The sequence below is a fragment of the Orbicella faveolata genome, unplaced genomic scaffold, assembly GCF_042242905.1.
Source record: "Orbicella faveolata isolate gen_17 unplaced genomic scaffold, um_ofav_v1 contig_35, whole genome shotgun sequence".
NCBI lineage: Eukaryota > Metazoa > Cnidaria > Anthozoa > Scleractinia > Merulinidae > Orbicella > Orbicella faveolata.
Genome location: NW_028301564.1, coordinates 6717029 through 6736117, shown reverse-complemented (window position 1 = coordinate 6736117; position 19089 = coordinate 6717029). Strand labels below are relative to the sequence as shown.

General features: G+C 37.6%; 1 protein-coding gene and 1 long non-coding RNA gene across 3 annotated transcripts in view; both read right to left on the bottom strand.

The window, feature by feature from the left end:
• LOC110047627 (uncharacterized) overlaps window positions 1–12149 on the bottom strand; it is a 43183-nt gene extending 31034 nt beyond the window's left edge. Inside the window, exons 1-19 of the mRNA XM_089273379.1 lie at window positions 12110–12149; window positions 11734–11883; window positions 11163–11285; window positions 10610–10759; window positions 10079–10228; window positions 8962–9084; window positions 8243–8365; window positions 7673–7822; window positions 7186–7335; window positions 6225–6347; window positions 5588–5737; window positions 4489–4638; window positions 3751–3873; window positions 3448–3597; window positions 2175–2324; window positions 1680–1952; window positions 1313–1435; window positions 365–517; window positions 14–163 (exon numbers count right to left, since the gene is read on the bottom strand). Coding sequence (XP_089129505.1) covers window positions 14–163; window positions 365–517; window positions 1313–1435; window positions 1680–1952; window positions 2175–2324; window positions 3448–3597; window positions 3751–3873; window positions 4489–4638; window positions 5588–5737; window positions 6225–6347; window positions 7186–7335; window positions 7673–7822; window positions 8243–8365; window positions 8962–9084; window positions 10079–10228; window positions 10610–10759; window positions 11163–11285; window positions 11734–11883; window positions 12110–12149 — 2704 coding nt within the window. The remainder of the gene's footprint in view (window positions 1–13; window positions 164–364; window positions 518–1312; window positions 1436–1679; window positions 1953–2174; window positions 2325–3447; window positions 3598–3750; window positions 3874–4488; window positions 4639–5587; window positions 5738–6224; window positions 6348–7185; window positions 7336–7672; window positions 7823–8242; window positions 8366–8961; window positions 9085–10078; window positions 10229–10609; window positions 10760–11162; window positions 11286–11733; window positions 11884–12109) is intronic.
• A 5644-nt stretch (window positions 12150–17793) lies between these two features.
• On the bottom strand, window positions 17794–18593 carry LOC110047629 (uncharacterized). 2 transcript variants are annotated; one of them, XR_016202017.1, is made up of 3 exons: window positions 18444–18593; window positions 18176–18325; window positions 17794–17934 (listed from the first exon to the last, which is right to left on the bottom strand). It is a non-coding gene; the product is annotated as an uncharacterized LOC110047629 (long non-coding RNA). The 2 variants fall into 2 exon arrangements; XR_016202018.1 differs by lacking the exon at window positions 17794–17934 and having other exon boundaries at window positions 17986–18325.
• Window positions 18594–19089: the final 496 nt, after the last annotated feature.

Here is a 19089-nt window from a genome sequence, read left to right as displayed (position 1 = left end):
TGATTAAACTCACCCACACATGTTACACCATCCCCAGAATAACCATTAAGGCACGTGCAATAAAATGATCCTTTAGTGTTGGTACAGTTGGCATCAGCGTGACAGTTGTGAGCAAGATGATGATATTCATTAGATATTTGATTAGGAAAACATTCGTCAATGTCTGAAAGTGAAAGGTAGACAGGAAACGGTTTTACCACACATCGTTTTACGTTAATCCACGACGGGAAGAAAGAAGGATAAGTGTTCATGAAATAAAAATTAACTTTCATCTGTTTAATACTATGTCTTCAGGTATCGTCATTTTCATAACAGCAAACAGTTATCATTACTTTGTATGTTATTGTGAAAACATAGTTTGTACCTATGCAAGTGACTCCGTCTCCAGAGTATCCCGTATGACATGTACAGTAGAATGATCCTTTGGTGTTGGTGCAGTTAGCATCTACGTGGCAGTTGTGGGAATATTTATCCACATGTTCTTGAGATAAACTGTTCACATGACACTCATTGATATCTAGGTAAGAAACAGATATAAATCAGTGGTATAGTGTACGTTCAAAACCAGTTTAGCGCCTCAGTCATTGGTGGTGCTGAAGCTATTCGATCGCATCTTTCTTTCCAACTGGGACTTCTTTCTACGTTGGTAGAAGCGAAATGCCGTGACTGTACCAACGGTGATTAGCACGACTCGATATAAAGTCGACTTTTGTTCGCTAATAACGGGAATTCTAATCTAACGTTACCACTGAAAGGTAACGAAATAACGATTCATAACGAGTGGAGTGTCAATGCTACCTCTTTAGGTCGCACAGGAAATACGCTTACTTCAATATTAAATATGTTATGGATATTTGATGAAGTTCATTTCTCGTTTGGTAAGAAAAATCGTATTTCTTAAACAAGAGAGGACGAAGGGTACCCTTTATCTTCTCAAACAAATGACTTTAATTTTTAAGGGTGAGCATAGTTAATAGAGGGGAATAGTTATGAAACCCAACAGCTCTTCGTTGTATGTTTTTGTTCCCTGTTTTGGTCTTGACCGTGCACAAAACACAATAGTTGTTTACTCCGTACTGAGGAACTAACCAATAGAAACGTGTTGGTTACGTCATTCGTACCATAGTGTATGCGCAAAACAAAAGATTGTGCATGGTCGTGGACTTTCTAACAGAAATCTTGGCATCTGTGTTTGCTCCTTTAATGTTTGCCGGGGTTCATAACCAGTCCCCTCTATTAACTGTGGAGTGAGCCTTGGATTTTGCTCGAAAGGCTATCTTTTGAGACTAACTATTATGTCTTGTTGCCAAACCTTCACAGGTGACTCCATCTCCAGAGTATCCCGTATAACACGTGCAGTAGAATGATCCCTTTGTATTGGTGCAGTTTGCATCAACATGACAGTTGTGTGTTCCAACGGAGCACTCATCAATATCTACCGAAATATGTGACAAGAACGCGTTTATCTGCTGTTTGTAACAAACGACCTAATTATCCCAACAAAATGGCAAATTGCGAATCTTGTTAATTAACCAAGACCTCAGTTTTTAATCACAAACCAATAGATCTTTGGAAGAAACTTCTGGGTTCATACAGATTTTTAATCACTAATTGACTCTCACTAACTTAACGTCAGAATAACTGGATAAAACTGCTATGGTGGCAAATGTTTTACAGACCTGCAAAAGACAACATTGAAGGCACATTTTCTAAGAGACCTTTGAAAGACGTTTGTAGCAAGTTCCCTAACGATGAAGGATAACTACGAATCCCGCGTGTTATAACCTGAGTGTATGGTTCACCTTGGCAGGAGATTCCATTTCCTGAATATCCGTCCAGGCATGCGCAATGGTAAGATCCTTTTGTGTTTGTACAGTTAGCATCGTCATGACAAATGTGAGCCAAGTGTTGATACTCAGATGACAATCCAGATGGGTCACATTCGTTGATATCTTTAGATAAAAGAAAACATAGGAATTATAACTGTTGCTGGTTCAGAGTATATTACAGCCCATACATTTTGTAGCTCCTGCTTTGTCAAGCATTCCCAAAATCCACAGAGAAATCTGACCTTTGCGAACTAAAATGCTCATGATAATAACGTGTTCGCGTCCTTGCAATTTCATAAAAAAAGGTTCAGAACAGAATAAAGGAGCATGGGAAATCCGTGGTACCTGTGCACGTGACTCCATCTCCAGAGTATCCCGTATGACACATGCAGTAGAATGATCCATTTGTGTTGGAACAGTTGGCATCCACGTGACAATTGTGAGCAAGGTGTTTATATTCAGCAGATATCTGATCAGGAAAACACTCGTCCACATCTATAAGAACAAGAAGGAACATTTTAAAGGATTATTAACTTTCCTAACAGGAAAAAAGTTCAGGCAGTCTGGATCCCTAGCGGAACAACGTAGTGCTAATGCAAATATAATATAGGAATAATTAGGAGTCAGTTTGGCGTTTCTGTGGATCGAGTTTCTGAAATTACGATTTTGAACTTCGCAATTGTGTTTCCGTTGATATTTGAAAGAAAGAATACGAAAAGCAAATAGGTACCAGAGAATCGTTTCAGGGGGTCTTTTGTAACCACCGCACTGTTAACTACCCAAGGCTTCTTACCATCATGTCAAGGGATATGCTGAACTTCCACAGCTAAAGTGATCATACTTATTCCATTGAATGAGTGTTCTTTATTTCTGCATCGACGATATTTAGTAATTGCGCGGCCATAACTGAATAAATACTAAGGACCCAAACGAATAGGCCATTACCGAGTTACTTTGTGCCTCTTTTTTCAAAATGAGTCCTCGTGCAAAACCTTTCATATGAAAATGAGTTTGGTTTGCATGAAAAAGAACCTGAAGGGGAACACATTTTCATTGTGAATTGTTTTCCACGAAGTCTCGTTTTAACACAGAGGCAAAAGGCAACCAGAAAATGGCCTATTCCATTTATGCCAAACAATGCAATTGCTAATCAACATTTTGGGGAAAAAGCGTTATATGGATTGGTTGGCGTTACAAAACATGATCGTTGTAGCCACAGGGAGGATGTTACAGTTTTTCCCTATATAGGTTCATTGTTGTTTGTGTGTTAAAACGACAAATTATAAAATGATCTTCCTATTACGGATGGTGTTTAACCTCTTATGCTGTTTTGGCATTAACGCCGGCCATACTCGTGGAATGCTGTTGTTTCTTTTAATATTGGGTGGTCTTCCTCTTGTGCAACATAAATAACCACCACATAGCGTCCTTACAATCTATTGTTACGAAATACTAAAGACGATAGTAAGTACCGAACAAGGATAAATGACCGATAATAAAAATTTTAGGCTACATTTTATCACGAATTGTAATAACGTTTGCTTGCTTAAAAGTAATCTGTTTTGCTTAAAAGTAAATCTGTTTTGTACAATTATATGGTAATCACAAATTATTTTACCAATACACGTGACTCCATCTCCAGAGTACCCCGTATGACACGTGCAGTTGAATGATCCTTTAGTGTTGGTGCAATTGGCATCAGCATGGCAGTTGTGAGCAAGATGAAGATACTCATTCGATATTTGATCAGAAAAACATTCGTCAATATCTGAAAGTGGAAAGTAGATAGAAAAATATTGGCCATATCAAATGCTATATTGAATGTACTATAAATTCGCACAGTTGACTGTTAGTGTCATGTTCTTTGACATCTGTTGATAGGTCACAGTTCTATACTAACACTTATCCAAGTGTAAATTACCGTTACAAGTGACTCCATCTCCAGAGTATCCCGTATGACACATGCAGTAGAATGATCCTTTCGTGTTGGTGCAGTTGGCATCCACATGACAATTATCTATTTCTGTCGCACATTCTTCAATGTCTGAAATGCAAGTTTGTCAATTATGGGCTTTTATTGTTTTAGTTCTGGTATTTTTTTCACCTGATTAGAAAACAGATGAAAGATTGAAGAGGCTTCACATAAAGTGCTCAGTGCTATTTTAATGACGTTCCAACATTCAAAAACTTTTCAACCCAACACCACAAACATCCTGACACACCTACCCTGGTGAATAAACCTCCAGAGTATAAGTAAAACAAATGTTACTTTACTCGAATTAAATAAAAAAAATGATTATGGATCAGGAGTTTCCTGGCTTTTGGGCTACCTGCAAGTTATATATATCTAGGTGTTAAAAGTGTTAACAGAAATCTGTACCTCTGTTGTCATGGCGACGCATCCTTAACGTAGATCACCGACCTACAAAGGCCACTTCCCGTTTACCAAATAATAAATTGTAATTGTTTGATTAGTATTCTTAGCATAATTATCGTTAGACGATTCTACTCTTAATGGTTGTTTGCTGACTTTAGTAAGTTTGTATTTAATTTTTATTTTGTTTCCATTTCGTTTTCTTTGTATTCGTGTATTCAATGGATAAAAGAGATTTGATTTGTTGCATAGAGGTAACTGATCATCAAATGAGGTTCACTTTACCAACACAGCTGATTCCATCTCCAGAGTATCCCGTATGACACGTGCAGTAGAATGATCCTTTTGTGTTGGAACAGTTGGCATTGGCATGGCAGTTGTGAGCAAAATGAAGAAAGTCATCAGATATCTGATCAGGTAAACATTCGTCCACGTCTGAAAGGTAAAACGCGACGGCAAATTTATTCCACTCATATATTACTATCCGGTACTTCCTCCACGCGAATTTTTTCATAGTTATATTATTAATAAGTAATCATACGGTTTTTCTCGTTCAATTTGAAATTAATTTGCACTTGTGAGTTTCTCAAAAAGCTGAAATTGCCGAAGCGGCTCTTACAATTTCAGCTTTTTGAAAAACTCACAAGCGTAAATTAATTCCAAATTGAACGAGAAAAACCGTATGATTACCTATACTAATCCCCAGTTTTTAATGGGGCATATTTAGTCACGTGACGCGTTTAGACCAATCGCGCGCGAGTGAAAATATTTCACGGATTATAATCTGATTATCATGTGAAAAGGTAGTCTTCAGCTATGAGGTTGACTTCCCTATTTTGCCATGCGAACCGTTTCCACTGAAACAGTCATAAGCCGGGTATTTTTTTGTTTTGCAATGCAAGGCTCCGGTGCCCTAGCTTGCTCGAGGATCGTACTGAGGAGTATTATTCCTCGGTCGTTTTCATACGAACCTCGCTTGCCTGGGTCCGTATTGCCACTACGGAGGGCCAATATTCTCGCACTCGGTACCTAAGAAGTTAATGATGACGTCACCTTGCGTCGCGTCGCGAAAAAATGCGGGTTTTTACACAAGTAACCATGATTTGGGAGGTGTGTCCTCTCCTGTCCTTGTACAGGAAAATAAAAAAATTGTTTCCAAAACGTAACTAAAAAACACCCAAGAATCCGTTGGATTATTCCACAAGCAAAATAATCGTTTCAATAAGTAAGGATGGATTAGCTGTTCTGGAATATTCCGAAATATAGTCACATTCCGGAATGAGGTCAACCAAAAACACAATTTAATGTAACATGTAAATATTTTCTGTGATCGCTTCTTCCCTTTATGAAAAAAAGCGTATTTTACGCACATATATTTCTTTACCTGCACAAATAACACCATCTCCTGAGTAACCATGGTGACACGTGCAGTAAAATGATCCCTTGGTGTTGGTACAGTTAGCATCGTCGTGACAATTATGAGTATAATTGCTGTGATGTGACGCCAGGCTTTCGTCCTCACACTCCGAAATATCTTTTCAGTAAATAAGAACCGAATAAGTGAAAATATAAGTGAAAATAAAATCCTTGAACAAAATGGGGAAACTGGGCTTCCAGCTTATTAGCATACCTCCGAGAAATCAAAACATATGGGCCTCACTTCCGAGTGAGCTTAAGAAACTTATGTCGAAAAGGATTTTCAAACACATATTGAAACAGTTTTTACTTAACGATTTTTAACCTTAGTAGGTTGTAGTATTTTTTTTTTATCCTAGTTTTAGTTTTAAACCTTAGTTGTAGTCTTTAGTTTTAAGCTTTTATTACCTCTGTATTTTAGACATTTAATGCATATTTTAGACTTCTATTTTCTTAGAGGAACCACCTGAAAACCACCTCTAGGTGATTGAAGACCTCCTCTTAAAATAGTAATTTATCATTACATTATTCTTTAGAACTATTACAGACTTACAGTCAAGAATATTCGTTTTGACATGGGAAAACCTTTCAATAAAGCTGCTTACCAACACACATGACTCCATTTCCAGAGTATCCAGTATGACAGGTACAATAGAATGATCCTTTGGTGTTGGTGCAGTTAGCATCAACATGACAGTTATGTGTGCCAGACGTGCATTCATCAATGTCTTATGAAAATGGGAAATATGTCGAATTACATCACAAAAAATATAATACAATAATATAATACAATAATTATAATTGGTATTGTACAAATTTCGTTAATAACATAACAAAAATTGGATAGCGATAAAAGAGGTAAAAAGCAAACTCCTAATCCAAATTTCCGGCAATACAAAGCTATGATAAAATGCTTAATGAAAAAAATTAACAACAACCACAACAAGGACAACAGTTTTGGCACTTCCTTCATGTAGATATAGGATAAAAGAAGATAAAAATCCTAATAAAATGTTCTCATAGGAAGCTAAGAACAAATGTTTCATTTTAAATAAAAAATGGGGGTTTTAACTTAGTTTTAAAAGTGCTAACGGTTTAGCACTTCGAATAGTGGCGTTATAACATTCTGCACGCATTTTAACTTACTTTGTGGAAGCAAGCAAAGCTTTCCTCACAGGAACCCAAGGACCATGATTTACTTCATATTCCGTTGGACATCTCTTTTCGCGTTTCTCCTCTTACGTTTGACTCTATTATTCATGAAGCAATATATGAAGTTGCAATCGCCTGCTATCGATGTACGAGTGCATCGAGGACAACGCCCCGGAAAGCGGAATCCCTTTGCAGCCCTGACATTTGGTCCTTGCAGCACCACTGAATTGATTATAACTTTACTTTAACTTTTTCCATTTCATTTTCATCCTTCCAAATATCATCAGTTTTAGTTAAATTGATACGATGGTCGCTAATTTTAAATTTCCTTCGAACTTTGCATATATTTATCCATACAAACACATTCCAGGCCGTGCGCGACTTGCGTAAACAAACAATGTCATTGTAACTTACCATCGCATTGGTTTCCATTTCCTGCATAACCTTCCTGACAGCCGCAGTTGTACGATCCTTTGGTGTTTGTGCAGTTGGCATCACCGTGACACTTGTTAGCCAGATGTTGGTGGTCAGCTGATAATCCAGATGCGTCACATTCGTTGATATCTAAAAGCGAAATATAGAAAACTAAAAATTCATTCCTATTACTTAGCATCGTCGAGGCAAGTAAGTGGTGTATTTGCCGGCATGCTTATTAGGGGGACAGGGAGCAATATATTTCCGAGTCTTTGAGATTCCCAATATACTCATTAGTTTTTAAAGTCATACCAAGTTAAAGTTTGAGTTCCACAGTTTCTGGCAACGAATTCTTTTCATGTATCAATTTCCTTAAGTTCCGGCTAGTTTTAATGCTTTCATGATGATATTTCATTCTAAACAAATCAGGAATTATCGGCAGAGCAAATGGTCTTGTGGCACGTGATATTAAATAAGCTGTCATTACCAACACAAGTGACACCATCTCCTGAGTATCCTGTAAGACAAGTACAGTAGAATGATCCTTTGGTGTTGGAACATGTGGCGTCATCATGACAATTGTGGGCTAGACGAAGATACTTAGCAGATATCTGACCAGGAGAACACTCGTCGATATCTGAAATGAAAAAGAAGTGAATATATTAAGACTGACGGTGCATCCCTTAGTCCTCTGCTTTTCCCGTATTTCGATATAAATACCGTGGTACTAAGTCTTCAGGTCTTCAGGACAAGACATCTGCTGAACCGTTTGTATAATGTTAAGTCACGAGGACGATGTTTCATATGAAGAGGAAAACTGACTGTTCTTTTTTTCGGTTTAGTAGTACGTAAAGCCGCGAGCTTAGCTATCCAGAGGAAATATTGAGGTTTCAGCAAGAGGATGTGCGCATTTTGGCAAGTGTTTGTAAAATGAGGGTCGATTATATCTATCGTTAAGAGCCTTTTTAACAACTCTGCCAGAATTTTGAAAGGTTTGATTGAAGCCACTATTCTACGAGAAAAGTTTTAAATCAGCATTAAAGAAGATACTACTTACCATCACACGTAACTCCATCTCCAGAATATCCCGTAAGACACGTGCAGTAGAACGATCCTTTGGTATTCGTGCAATTTGCGTCATCGTGACAATTGTCACTTTCGGTTTGACATTCCTCGATATCTGTAAAGAAAATTGCAATTCTTATAATTTAGGATTGATCTCAAGCGTGCAGTTTCGTTTTTATAGCGTTAATAAGTTGACAAGTGGTAAACCCACATGAAAGAAATACAAGTCCATCTCAGATTGATCGCTAGTATTTCGCCAATTCAAGTCGCCTGAACAATAATTTACTAGCCTGAGCACTCATTGAAATATTGGATGGAGATTGACAACATGGGCATTTTGTGTGTATAACTCTTAGGAACAGTTGCACTGTAAAATTAATAAGCTGTATCTCTGACATGATATAATAAAGTATTTTTTGTTAATGGAACTCCCCACTAAGGTCAATCACAATGAACACAAGAAATCCAACGACCCAATCAAAACTCGAAGTTCGGCAAAAAAAAAAAGTATGCGAGAGACTCACAATTGGTTTTGGTTTTTATTACGATGGCTTGGTTGAGGAGGTTCTGTGAGATTTTTAAACGAAGATTAAAGCAAAACCAAAGGAAATGTGTAATACTTTTGATATCATTCAAATGAAAAGCACGAGATACTTAATATTTAGTAAACGAGAAATTGATCATGGGGATATCTGTAGAATATGCATTTACCGTAACAAGTGACTCCATCTCCAGAGTATCCCTTATGACACGTGCAGTAGAATGATCCCTTGGTGTTTGTACAGTTGGCATCAGCATGGCAGTTGTCTGTGTCTGTTGTACATTCTTCTATGTCTGAAGTAAATGAAATGATTTTTGGTGAGTTCGTGACGTTTGTTTGACTAGAAAGCACGTGCTCTAATACTACAATTTCTATTTGACGTGTGTGCCCTGTCCATTAGTCATGCCAACACTAACTCCTTAAAAGAAAAATAATAAAAACGTGAGAATTATCACAACAAAGATGTTATCTTTACTTTAAATTTATTTATTCATTTATTTATTTATTTACTTCCTACAAGAAAAAATAATCAATATACTGACTTAGACATACACATTTGACCTTGCTTTTAATTCATTGATTTATCTATTTACTCTTAGAATAATAATGATATACTTATTACAAAAGTAGTTAAAATTATACTCATTTCATCTTAAGGGTAGTTTAATACCTCATCAAACTGTAATAATAAATACTGCAACTATCAAGAATGGCATAAACAGAATAGACACAAGTAGAAAAATGTAGAAAAGGTAACTTTAAGTCGCATAATCTTTGTTAATTAAACATTATTTAGCCATAATTTAACAGCTTAGACTTAGTCTTATTAACATCAGAAATATCTTGATAATCTATAGATTCTTTAGAGATTTGCCACTCTCTTTTAGACCTTTCATTGAAGAATTTTGGGAATGCCCTTTAAAAAGTTTTAAACGCTATCGAAGCGTTAAATCTTTTGTAAAGTTCACATTCCGAAAAAAGTGAGAAACCAACGATCTGCAGAAAAGTTTCAGATTGGCAGGAAACACTCCTTTTCTTTGAGTCGACTTTTCCGCCTAAGACAAATGTAGTTGTCTTACTTAGTTGGTTCGTACTTGAACATGCACAGTCTCCGCAGTTTCTGTTCTTACTTTAACTTTAATGACAACTTCACAAATATTACAGAGAAAAAAATACTAAAGTTTATCAAATCAGAAATTGGATCAGGAGTTCTCTTAATTGAATTGGCTTTCAAAACTACCTCTCTTTCGAACTTGAGGAAAATTGTTCCCTTTCCTATATACGTACCCATGCACGTGACTCCATTACCAGAATACCCGTTAAGACACGTGCAATAAAATGATCCTTTCGTGTTAGTGCAGTTGGCATCAGCATGACAGTTGTGAGCAAGATGATGATAATTAGCAGATATCTGATCAGGAAAACACTCATCCACGTCTAAAGGAAAATAGTATGTTAAACAGTGAAAAGCAGTATGTAGAGTAAAGTATGTTAAACAGTGAAAAGTCATTCATCCGTGTGCTTTCTGATCGTAAGTCCTGCCTACTCATTTTACTTACATGCAAGGAAGCAAGCTTTAATAAATTCCTTTTTACAGTCATCCTCCAACTAATTCTGGCAATGCACTGCAATAGCCAGATAGTTCTTTGGTTTTTGTGGAATAACGTATGGATTTAAAATATCCAATTTTAACAGCTGAGTAAAATGGGGAACCCTTGAACGTTATTCCCGAAAGCTTTCTCTGTTGACTTTGGACTTCAAGAACGCTTGACATCAGACTAATATTAGTGCAACACGTAATATACACATTTTTCATACCATCACATGTTACGCCGTTCCCGGAATATCCATTTAAACAGGTGCAATAGAAGGACCCTTTGGTGTTCGTGCAATTTGCATCAGGATGACAGTTATTAGCATAATCACTGTGTTGTTGTGAGAGGCTCTCCGTGTTACACTCACTTATATCTACATTGGAATAAATAAGTCAAGAAAACATTTTAAATTATGATTACTCCATTGGGGGTCTGGTAAAGGTCATTAAATGTCGTTCTCAGGTTGTAGTCGTTTCAAGACGGCATACATGTATATAGAACCAGGCAACAAAGGTAAACAACCGACCGGTTGAATTATTGCATTAAAAGTCCACTTGCGTATTGCATGTCATATAAATTATTTGCTTTCCGATGAAGGAGTAACATTCAGGTACGGCTTCACCAAGTTGCTAAGGGAATAGATCCGCGAGAGGACCGAAGAGATGGACTATACTATGAAAATTCAACTGTTAAATATTATAAAAAATTGAAACAAAAGGTCAGTGGATTCGTTTTATTGTCTTGCTCAGACATGAATAAATTATAACTTATTATACCTTCACAAGTGACTCCGTCTCCAGAGTATCCCGTATGACACGTGCAGTAGAATGATCCCTTTGTATTGGTGCAGTTTGCGTCAACATGACAGTTGTGTGTACCAGATGCACACTCGTCGATGTCTTAACAAAAAAAAATGGTTACGGGCAGTGTCAGAAAAGTTCCTAAAAACGAGTGATTTAAGAACTTATGACCTCAAATCGTCCTGGCCATGTCGAGCTATTTTAAGGTACGTGAAATCAGTGCCACATAAAGTTGTTGCGAGTTTATGCAGCTCTCATGGAGTCCAAAAACCAGTCACAATCTACCAATATAAAATGCGAGGAAACAGAAACGTTCAAACATTGCACTGTTTCCCCCGTAACCTTGATAATAAAAAACACGAGCTCACAGCTCCCAACCTCTTATTTTTGGGAAAAAAGCGATTACAATCACAATAAGTCGGTAAGAATAAATGCAGCATTTACTTGTCCCATTCCAGACACGAAATTAAAACAGTTGACAGAGTAGTTGGTCAGGATATCATATACCAACCGAACAAGGTACAAAGTAAAAGTCCCGTCAAGTTACCATCGCATTGACTTCCATTTCCTGCATAGCCTTCCTGACAGCCGCAGTTATACGATCCTTTGGTGTTTGTGCAGTTGGCATCACCATGACAGATGTGAGCGAGATGCTGATAGTCGGGTGATAATCCAGATGGGTCACATTCGTTGATATCTAAAAGAGTAAAATCTAGTTAACTATATATGATCTTCAGGTTAGAACCAGCCATCGAGGGTCTTGAGGTGGGGTATGAATCCCCTTTCCAAGCCCAAATCCTGCTAAAATCGCATTTTCTAGCTTAGTTTTTGCCGAAATCCCAATCCCATTGCCCTGATTTGTTTTGTGATTCCCAGTCAAACAAAATAGGTAATTCCCATTTCCCCTTTTACTCCTTCTCTACGTTCAATTTGATTTGCATTGGGTGGGGTTGCTTTACTCATTATGACCAATCGATCCAAGACTCACCGACACATGTGACGCCATCTCCAGAGTATCCGGTAAGACACGTGCAGTGGAATGATCCTTTAGTGTTGGAGCACTTTGCATCAGCGTGACAATTGTGTGCACGATACTGATAATCGCCGGGTATCTGATCTGGAGAACACTCGTCCACATCTAAAAGCATCGAGGTAATAGCACAACTACGCATTCATTCCAGCTTTCAGCGCTATAAATTAGTCATTAACAAATTAGTCGATTTCAAATTTAAATTTGCTTGGAATATGTGAAAGACTCAATTACGTTGATAACAACGACTTGATGTTACAACGTCGTAAAACAAAATACTTTACCAACACACGTGACTCCATCTCCAGAGTACCCCGTATGACACGTGCAGTAGAATGATCCTTTGGTGTTGGTGCAGTTTGCGTCATCATGACAGTTGTGAGCAAGATCGCGATATTCATCAGATATCAGACCAGGAAAACACTCATTAATGTCTGGAAGCAAAGAAATGTGATTGTGACTTCAAAGTGGAGAGGAACAGTTTGCAGAACGAGTAATTCACATTCACTAGAAATTTGCACGAGATGGTAGATAGTACACGAGGCGCGTAGCGCCGAGTTGGCTATAATCATGTCATCTCCAACAAGCGCGAGTGGAATAATTGTTTTATTAAAAACGCCCTCAAAATATAAAAAAACTAAAATAAAATCAAAATAAGAACGCCCCCAAAACTCACACATACTTGTACCATATTTGTAGGGCACGGTGTAATGGCTCATAGCTCATGATGGCTAAGCCATTATCCAAAGATCTGTTTTTAATAAATATGTATACCACGCCTACTTCAGCAAACTCAAAACGTTACATTACGGTACCATCACACATGACTCCATCTCCAGAGTATCCTTCATGACACGTGCAGTAGAATGATCCCTTGGTGTTTGTACAGTTGGCATCCACGTGACAGTTGTCTGTGTCTGTTGTACATTCTTCTATGTCTGAAGTAAATGAAATGGGTTTTGGTTAGTTTGTGACCTCCTGTGAGAGTTTGTTTGCAACTAACTAATGTGTGGTTTAATACTACAATTTCTATTTGACGCGTATGTCCTGTCCGCTAGTAATGCCAACACTTAATCATCTTGAAAGAAAAATAATACAAACGTTAGAATTATCAAATAATATACATTTTGTCTTCACTTTAATTTATCATTTATTTATTTACCTGGCGAAAGTCAACCCTTGTTATTGGCTCAAGAAAAGGACAGACACATGAAAAACTGGCGTCAATTTGTTAAATAGAATTTTAAGGAGTGGTTGCTAAGCTAAGCAACATTTACTGTGCTAGCAAGCTAACATGGAGTATAACGCCACAAATTGTAACATTAAGGCCAAATGTAGAACCTCTGACGCAAATGGGACAATTTCTTTGACGCGCAAAATGTAACAACCTGTTCCATACGCGATCACCAATAAAGCTTAAGTTATATTACTATTCTTAAATTGCGGTTGACCAACTTGGTCATGACAAGTCATTTGACAGCAAAAACACCGGTGTCAACGTTGCCAATCTAGTTGGAGAATCTACGATGAACAGCAAATAAGTGGTTTCCTAAAGTCTGTGATTTATGACATTTTCGACTGTGACTGACAGGTGTTACTAATGATTCGTGCCTTAGGACATGCTGTACAAGAACGTTGTTTTCGTTTGTTCGTTGGGGGAATATTGTAGCGGCTTAATTTGTCGCATGGCGTAGAAAGGACAGGTGATGACATATTAACGTTTGTTGCTTCAGTTTTTGGCGTAACATGAAGTCCGAAAATGTCTTTCATGCTCATATCCCTAAAGCTTCGGAATTTAGGGAAATAATCTCCAAAATATTTGGGTTAGATGCTATTCAAGGTGTTTCAAATTTGCAGGCAGCAGTTTTGTGGATTGGTAACCATGACAACCTGTCCTGGATCGAGGGGCGAGATGTACTTCTCTTCTGACCAGTGTTGCTTATTTCTAGGGCTAAGTTATAATTACCCATGAAGCCAGCAAAACCTAAACAAAGGTACCTGACGATTGCCTTTTTCATTGTCTTTACATGTATCAAATTGACAAGATGCAAAAAATGATTATCAATCGATGTAACTATGGTGAACATGTGTGCAAATTATTTCTAAAGTTGATAATATTCAACATGCTAAATTAATATACTAAAACAATTTACCACAGGCCTAGGGTCAGTGAATATTTAACAATTATCCCGCGAGTTCGCGAGAAATATCTGATAGCCTGATACCTTGCCAAAGAGGCCTTGGGCAGAGGTTGTTAAAATCAGTTGATATTCCTCAAGATTGAACAGGATAATTGTTCCACTCTTCCACAGATTGTCAACAAGACCCATTTAATTTCGAATTAAATTTCGTCGATTATTCACTATTCCTGGCAGAACTATAAATCGAGTCATTTTAGTCCTGACCAGCTGCCTCACTGTGGTCTTCGGCTTCCTTTCATGATTTGCCTCAAGCAGCCTCGGAAGCAGCCCACTCGAGGCAATACCGAGCTTTCTTTGGCAATCGAACGCAGGTGTTTCACGTGCAAGTTATACGCCAATATTTGGTTTCTCCTATACTATCATTGGAGGAAGACGGTAGAGTTTTAATCCATTTCGACTGAAGTGACTTCGACTTGCAAAAAAAAAAAAAAAAAAAATGCAAAACAACGTGAAAGGGGAGCAAAATGAACTTGGGCACATGCAATATACTTTGTATCTTCTAATGCAGATGCATTAAAATCGATTTGCGATGCATTAAAATAGTGTATGAATTTAATTAAAGCTAAACACGCTGAACACGCTCTCTCGACCTTCTTACGAACACAGATAAAACGTGTTGGACGAATTTAATTCACCAGACGAGTCAAATTAACAATTACATTATGAACTCGAGATTTCTATCACGCATAGAAATCGAGAGCGAATAATCTAATTGTTTTAGTATAAATCTATTAGTCGTTCAAAACTTTATCTAAATCCTCTTCATAGACACTTCGAAACGCAAAGAGACCGCCGCCATTTTGTTAACAACCGCACACTGCTAGGCTTGTCAGTATCTACAACAGAATAGATAGTGAGTAGCGTAGCCAATAAGAGCTCGGCATTCGTGATAGAACGTTAGTAGATTTATACTATTTCGATTAATGCGTCGCGCAATCGTCGAATTTAATTGCTAGAAGTTTATTCGATTAAATTCACCCAGATTAAATTCGACGAGTGAGCGACGCAGGGCCCATCAAGAAGTTCCTAGCAACAACTTCCAGACCGTAAATGGGTGTCGTGGCAATTTGTTGAATAATATTCACTTCGATAATGGATCAGGAGTTTCCTGGCCTTAAAATACCATCTAGAATTGCTTGTGTGACTACTGTAAAAGTTCCGTCAAATTCAGTTTACCCACCCATCTCCCCTCTGACTTGTCTCGCTCCAGCCTGGTTTGGCGGGACGAAGCTGGGTCTTTCTCAGTTACAACGTCTCATATTAAAGTTGTACTGCTGCGACAACATGAGTTGCCAGGCAACACAAGATCTTACAAAAAGAATTCGGCTTGACAATACACATACTTTTATTTGCTCCACCAGCGGAGTGCCATTTAAAGTATTGTATTGTACTGTATTGTATTGTATTGTATTGTATTCTGTTGTATTATATTGTAATTAGCTATTACTACGAGAATCGCAGAATTACGTAAGTAAAACAAAAATGCCCGAAAATGTTGCTTTCCTGACGATGTGTAACCTGGTTTAATTGCTAGCCGATTATTTTACTTCTTAAAACAGAGATTTTATGGACATTTGTTACGTATTTATGCCCAGAAACGGTACACGATTCCGAGGCACGAGGTTACATTCTACAGGGTTATCGCTGGGACACCTGAGAACAGTCGAAGTAACGTTGAAAAGTGATTGACTTACTTATAACGCTGGTGGCATGACGAAGCTTCCTTGGCGAGAATCACCTACCTACACAAGCCACTCCACCACCAGAATAACCATTAAGACACGTACAGTAGAATGATCCTTTAGTGTTGGTACAGTTAGCATCAACATGACAGTTGTGCGCGAAGTGACTGTGGATTGACGCGAGGTCGTCCGATCGGCATTCGTTGATATCTACAATTTGATTTAAGTGACTCGTTTTGATTATGACATTCGTTCACTTCTGAAAAGACCAAAACCAATAGTTTTAAACATAGCTATGGATACCAGGATAAAGCATATTCGCTTTTGAAAGCTTAGCTACGAATCGGTTTTTTAAACAAAATATGTGTTAAACTGTTTAATCTAGTGAAGTTTAAGCAGAGAGATTTCGCAGTTATTTAAAGCAGTGTCTATGAGCAAATATCATATTCATGCTAAGGAAAATAACTGCATATAGTTACTTAAGGCCAATTTTTCGGCTTGTCTTGGAGTGAGTTACAGAGAAAAAACGTCAACATGAACGGATAAAACAAACATTTGATCAAACTCATTTCCTCATCTAAGACATCTAAGGCTTTTACAATTAGAGGTTAAAAGCAGCCAGGAAGTGTTCGAAATGGACAGGCGTTCTTTCAGTAATCAAAGCTATTTCGTTTTACCTGCACAAAGAACACCATCTCCTGAGTAACCATGGTGACACGTACAATAAAATGATCCCTTGGTGTTGGTACAGTTAGCATCGTCGTGACAATTATGAGCATAATTGCTGTGATGAGACGCCAAGGCTTCAGTTTGACATTCGCTTATATCTGTAATTTTAATTAAAAATTCTTGTTACCTTTCATTTGGTTTGAACTGTAAATAATGCTTCAATTGAGAGTATGATCTATCCACCCAGAATTGATTCCCCATAGATCGGAAGAAGAGTTTAATTTAGTGCGAGAACCTTTTTGAGAGGCTAAGGCCAAGGCAGGTATCTCCGACAATAGGTACTGGTGCAATTACACATACGCCAAGATACAGTTTTTAACTTATTTTAATTTTTGAAAAATGGTGGAGCCCAGAATAGTGCAGTATAAGGAAGCAGAATGGCTCCAATGGTTGTCAATCGATTGAAATACTTTTCCACGATACTGGGTATTTACGGTACTTAATTGTCATCAGCTAACATATAACGCTCAAACATAAACTCCTTTAAACGGTGGGAACAGCTTACCATTACAAGTGACTCCGTCTCCAGAGTATCCCGTATGACAGGTACAGTAGAATGACCCTTTGGTGTTGGTACAATTGGCATCAGAATGACAGTTATGGGTTCCAGAAGCACATTCATCGATATCTAGTGAAGACAAAATATCAAAATCATTTTGACAGCCGTACCTGTAGATACTTTCAAGAATTGTATTACCATCTTCTCAATTCGTCATCATTCTCAGTAGCAATGAATCTATCTTCCCTCTCCTCAGTTTGCTATTCAGCATTCTGACTTTCAGGAACAAGCTATGCACATTATTTAACTCACATCTAGCCTTTTGACACGTACGTCCCAGTAATCGAGAAAAGATAATATACCAAGTTGGAGGCTTGATTTGTTTTATTGAATAAAGTGGTACTCTTATGTCTTACTGCCCACTCCTTCTGCTAAAAATGCAATCTTGTAACTCTACCTGTACAGTGTTCCCCTGAACCAGAGTATCCCTTCAGGCATACGCAGTGGTAAGATCCTTTTGTGTTTGTACAGTTAGCATCATCATGACAAATGTGAGCCAAGTGTTGATACTCGGATGATAATCCAGATGGGTCACATTCGTTGATGTCTTTTAAAAGAAAGGTAAATAAGTGGTTATAAGTCCATGCTTTTTGACATATTTACTCTTTTTTTTTCACGTGTGCAATCTTAAACCAACAAAAACGTACGGTACTTAGAAAAAGGGTTTTCATTTTGTCAGAAACGTTTTGTATCTCGCAATGCTTTGAGCTTTTTAGTTAAGTTAATTTAAGTTTGTTTGGCCCTCGCTAAGATGATAAAAACAATGGAATGCCATGGGAAAGTGATACCTAGACACACGACACCATCTCCAGAGTATCCCGTATGACACGTGCAATGGAATGATCCTTCAGTGTTGGTACAGTTGGCATCCACGTGACAGTTGTGAGCAAGATGAAGATATTCATCAGATATCCGATCAGGAAAACATTCATCCACATCTAAGAAAAAGCAAAAAGCACAAATCACCAAATATTTTAATGGACGCTATACATCTTAAACGTTTTGTATTTATTCATAAAACTATAATTAGTCTTGTGTAAGGAGCAATCATTTTACCAACACACGTATTTCCATCCCCAGAGTATCCCGTATGACACGTGCAGTAGAATGATCCTTTGGTGTTGGTGCAGTTGGCATCAGCATGGCAATCATGAGCAAGTTGAAGATATTCATCAGATATCTGACCAGGAAAACACTCCTCAATGTCTGTAAGAAAAAAGAAAGAAGGAAATATTTCCTACAGTGGGTGACAACATAAAGGTCTCAATAACTGGGTCATAAGGACAAGGGTGCATCGATATTGGATCAGTTGTAACATAAAACTTTTAATAAAACAGTAGATTACAGTACCATCACACATGACTCCATCTCCAGAGTATCCCGTATGACACGTGCAGGAGAATGATCCTCTGGTGTTGGTACAGTTTGCATCCACGTGACAATTATCTATTTCTTTTTCACATTCCTCGATATCTGAAAAGGAAAGGAATAAATTTCTTTACTGAAGACTCTTGCTAGCTCTTTCGAAATTCTGTTCAAGATAACCAGATAACCATATTGGTCGCAATAGTATAATAAGGTCCTTGTGCTATTTTGAATAAATAAGCACAATAAAGTTTTTGAAAGAAATACAGATTGTATTTGCCACGATACAATTTGTCAACCTTTAAAAAATTGCTTGTGCTTATTTATTACAAAAACT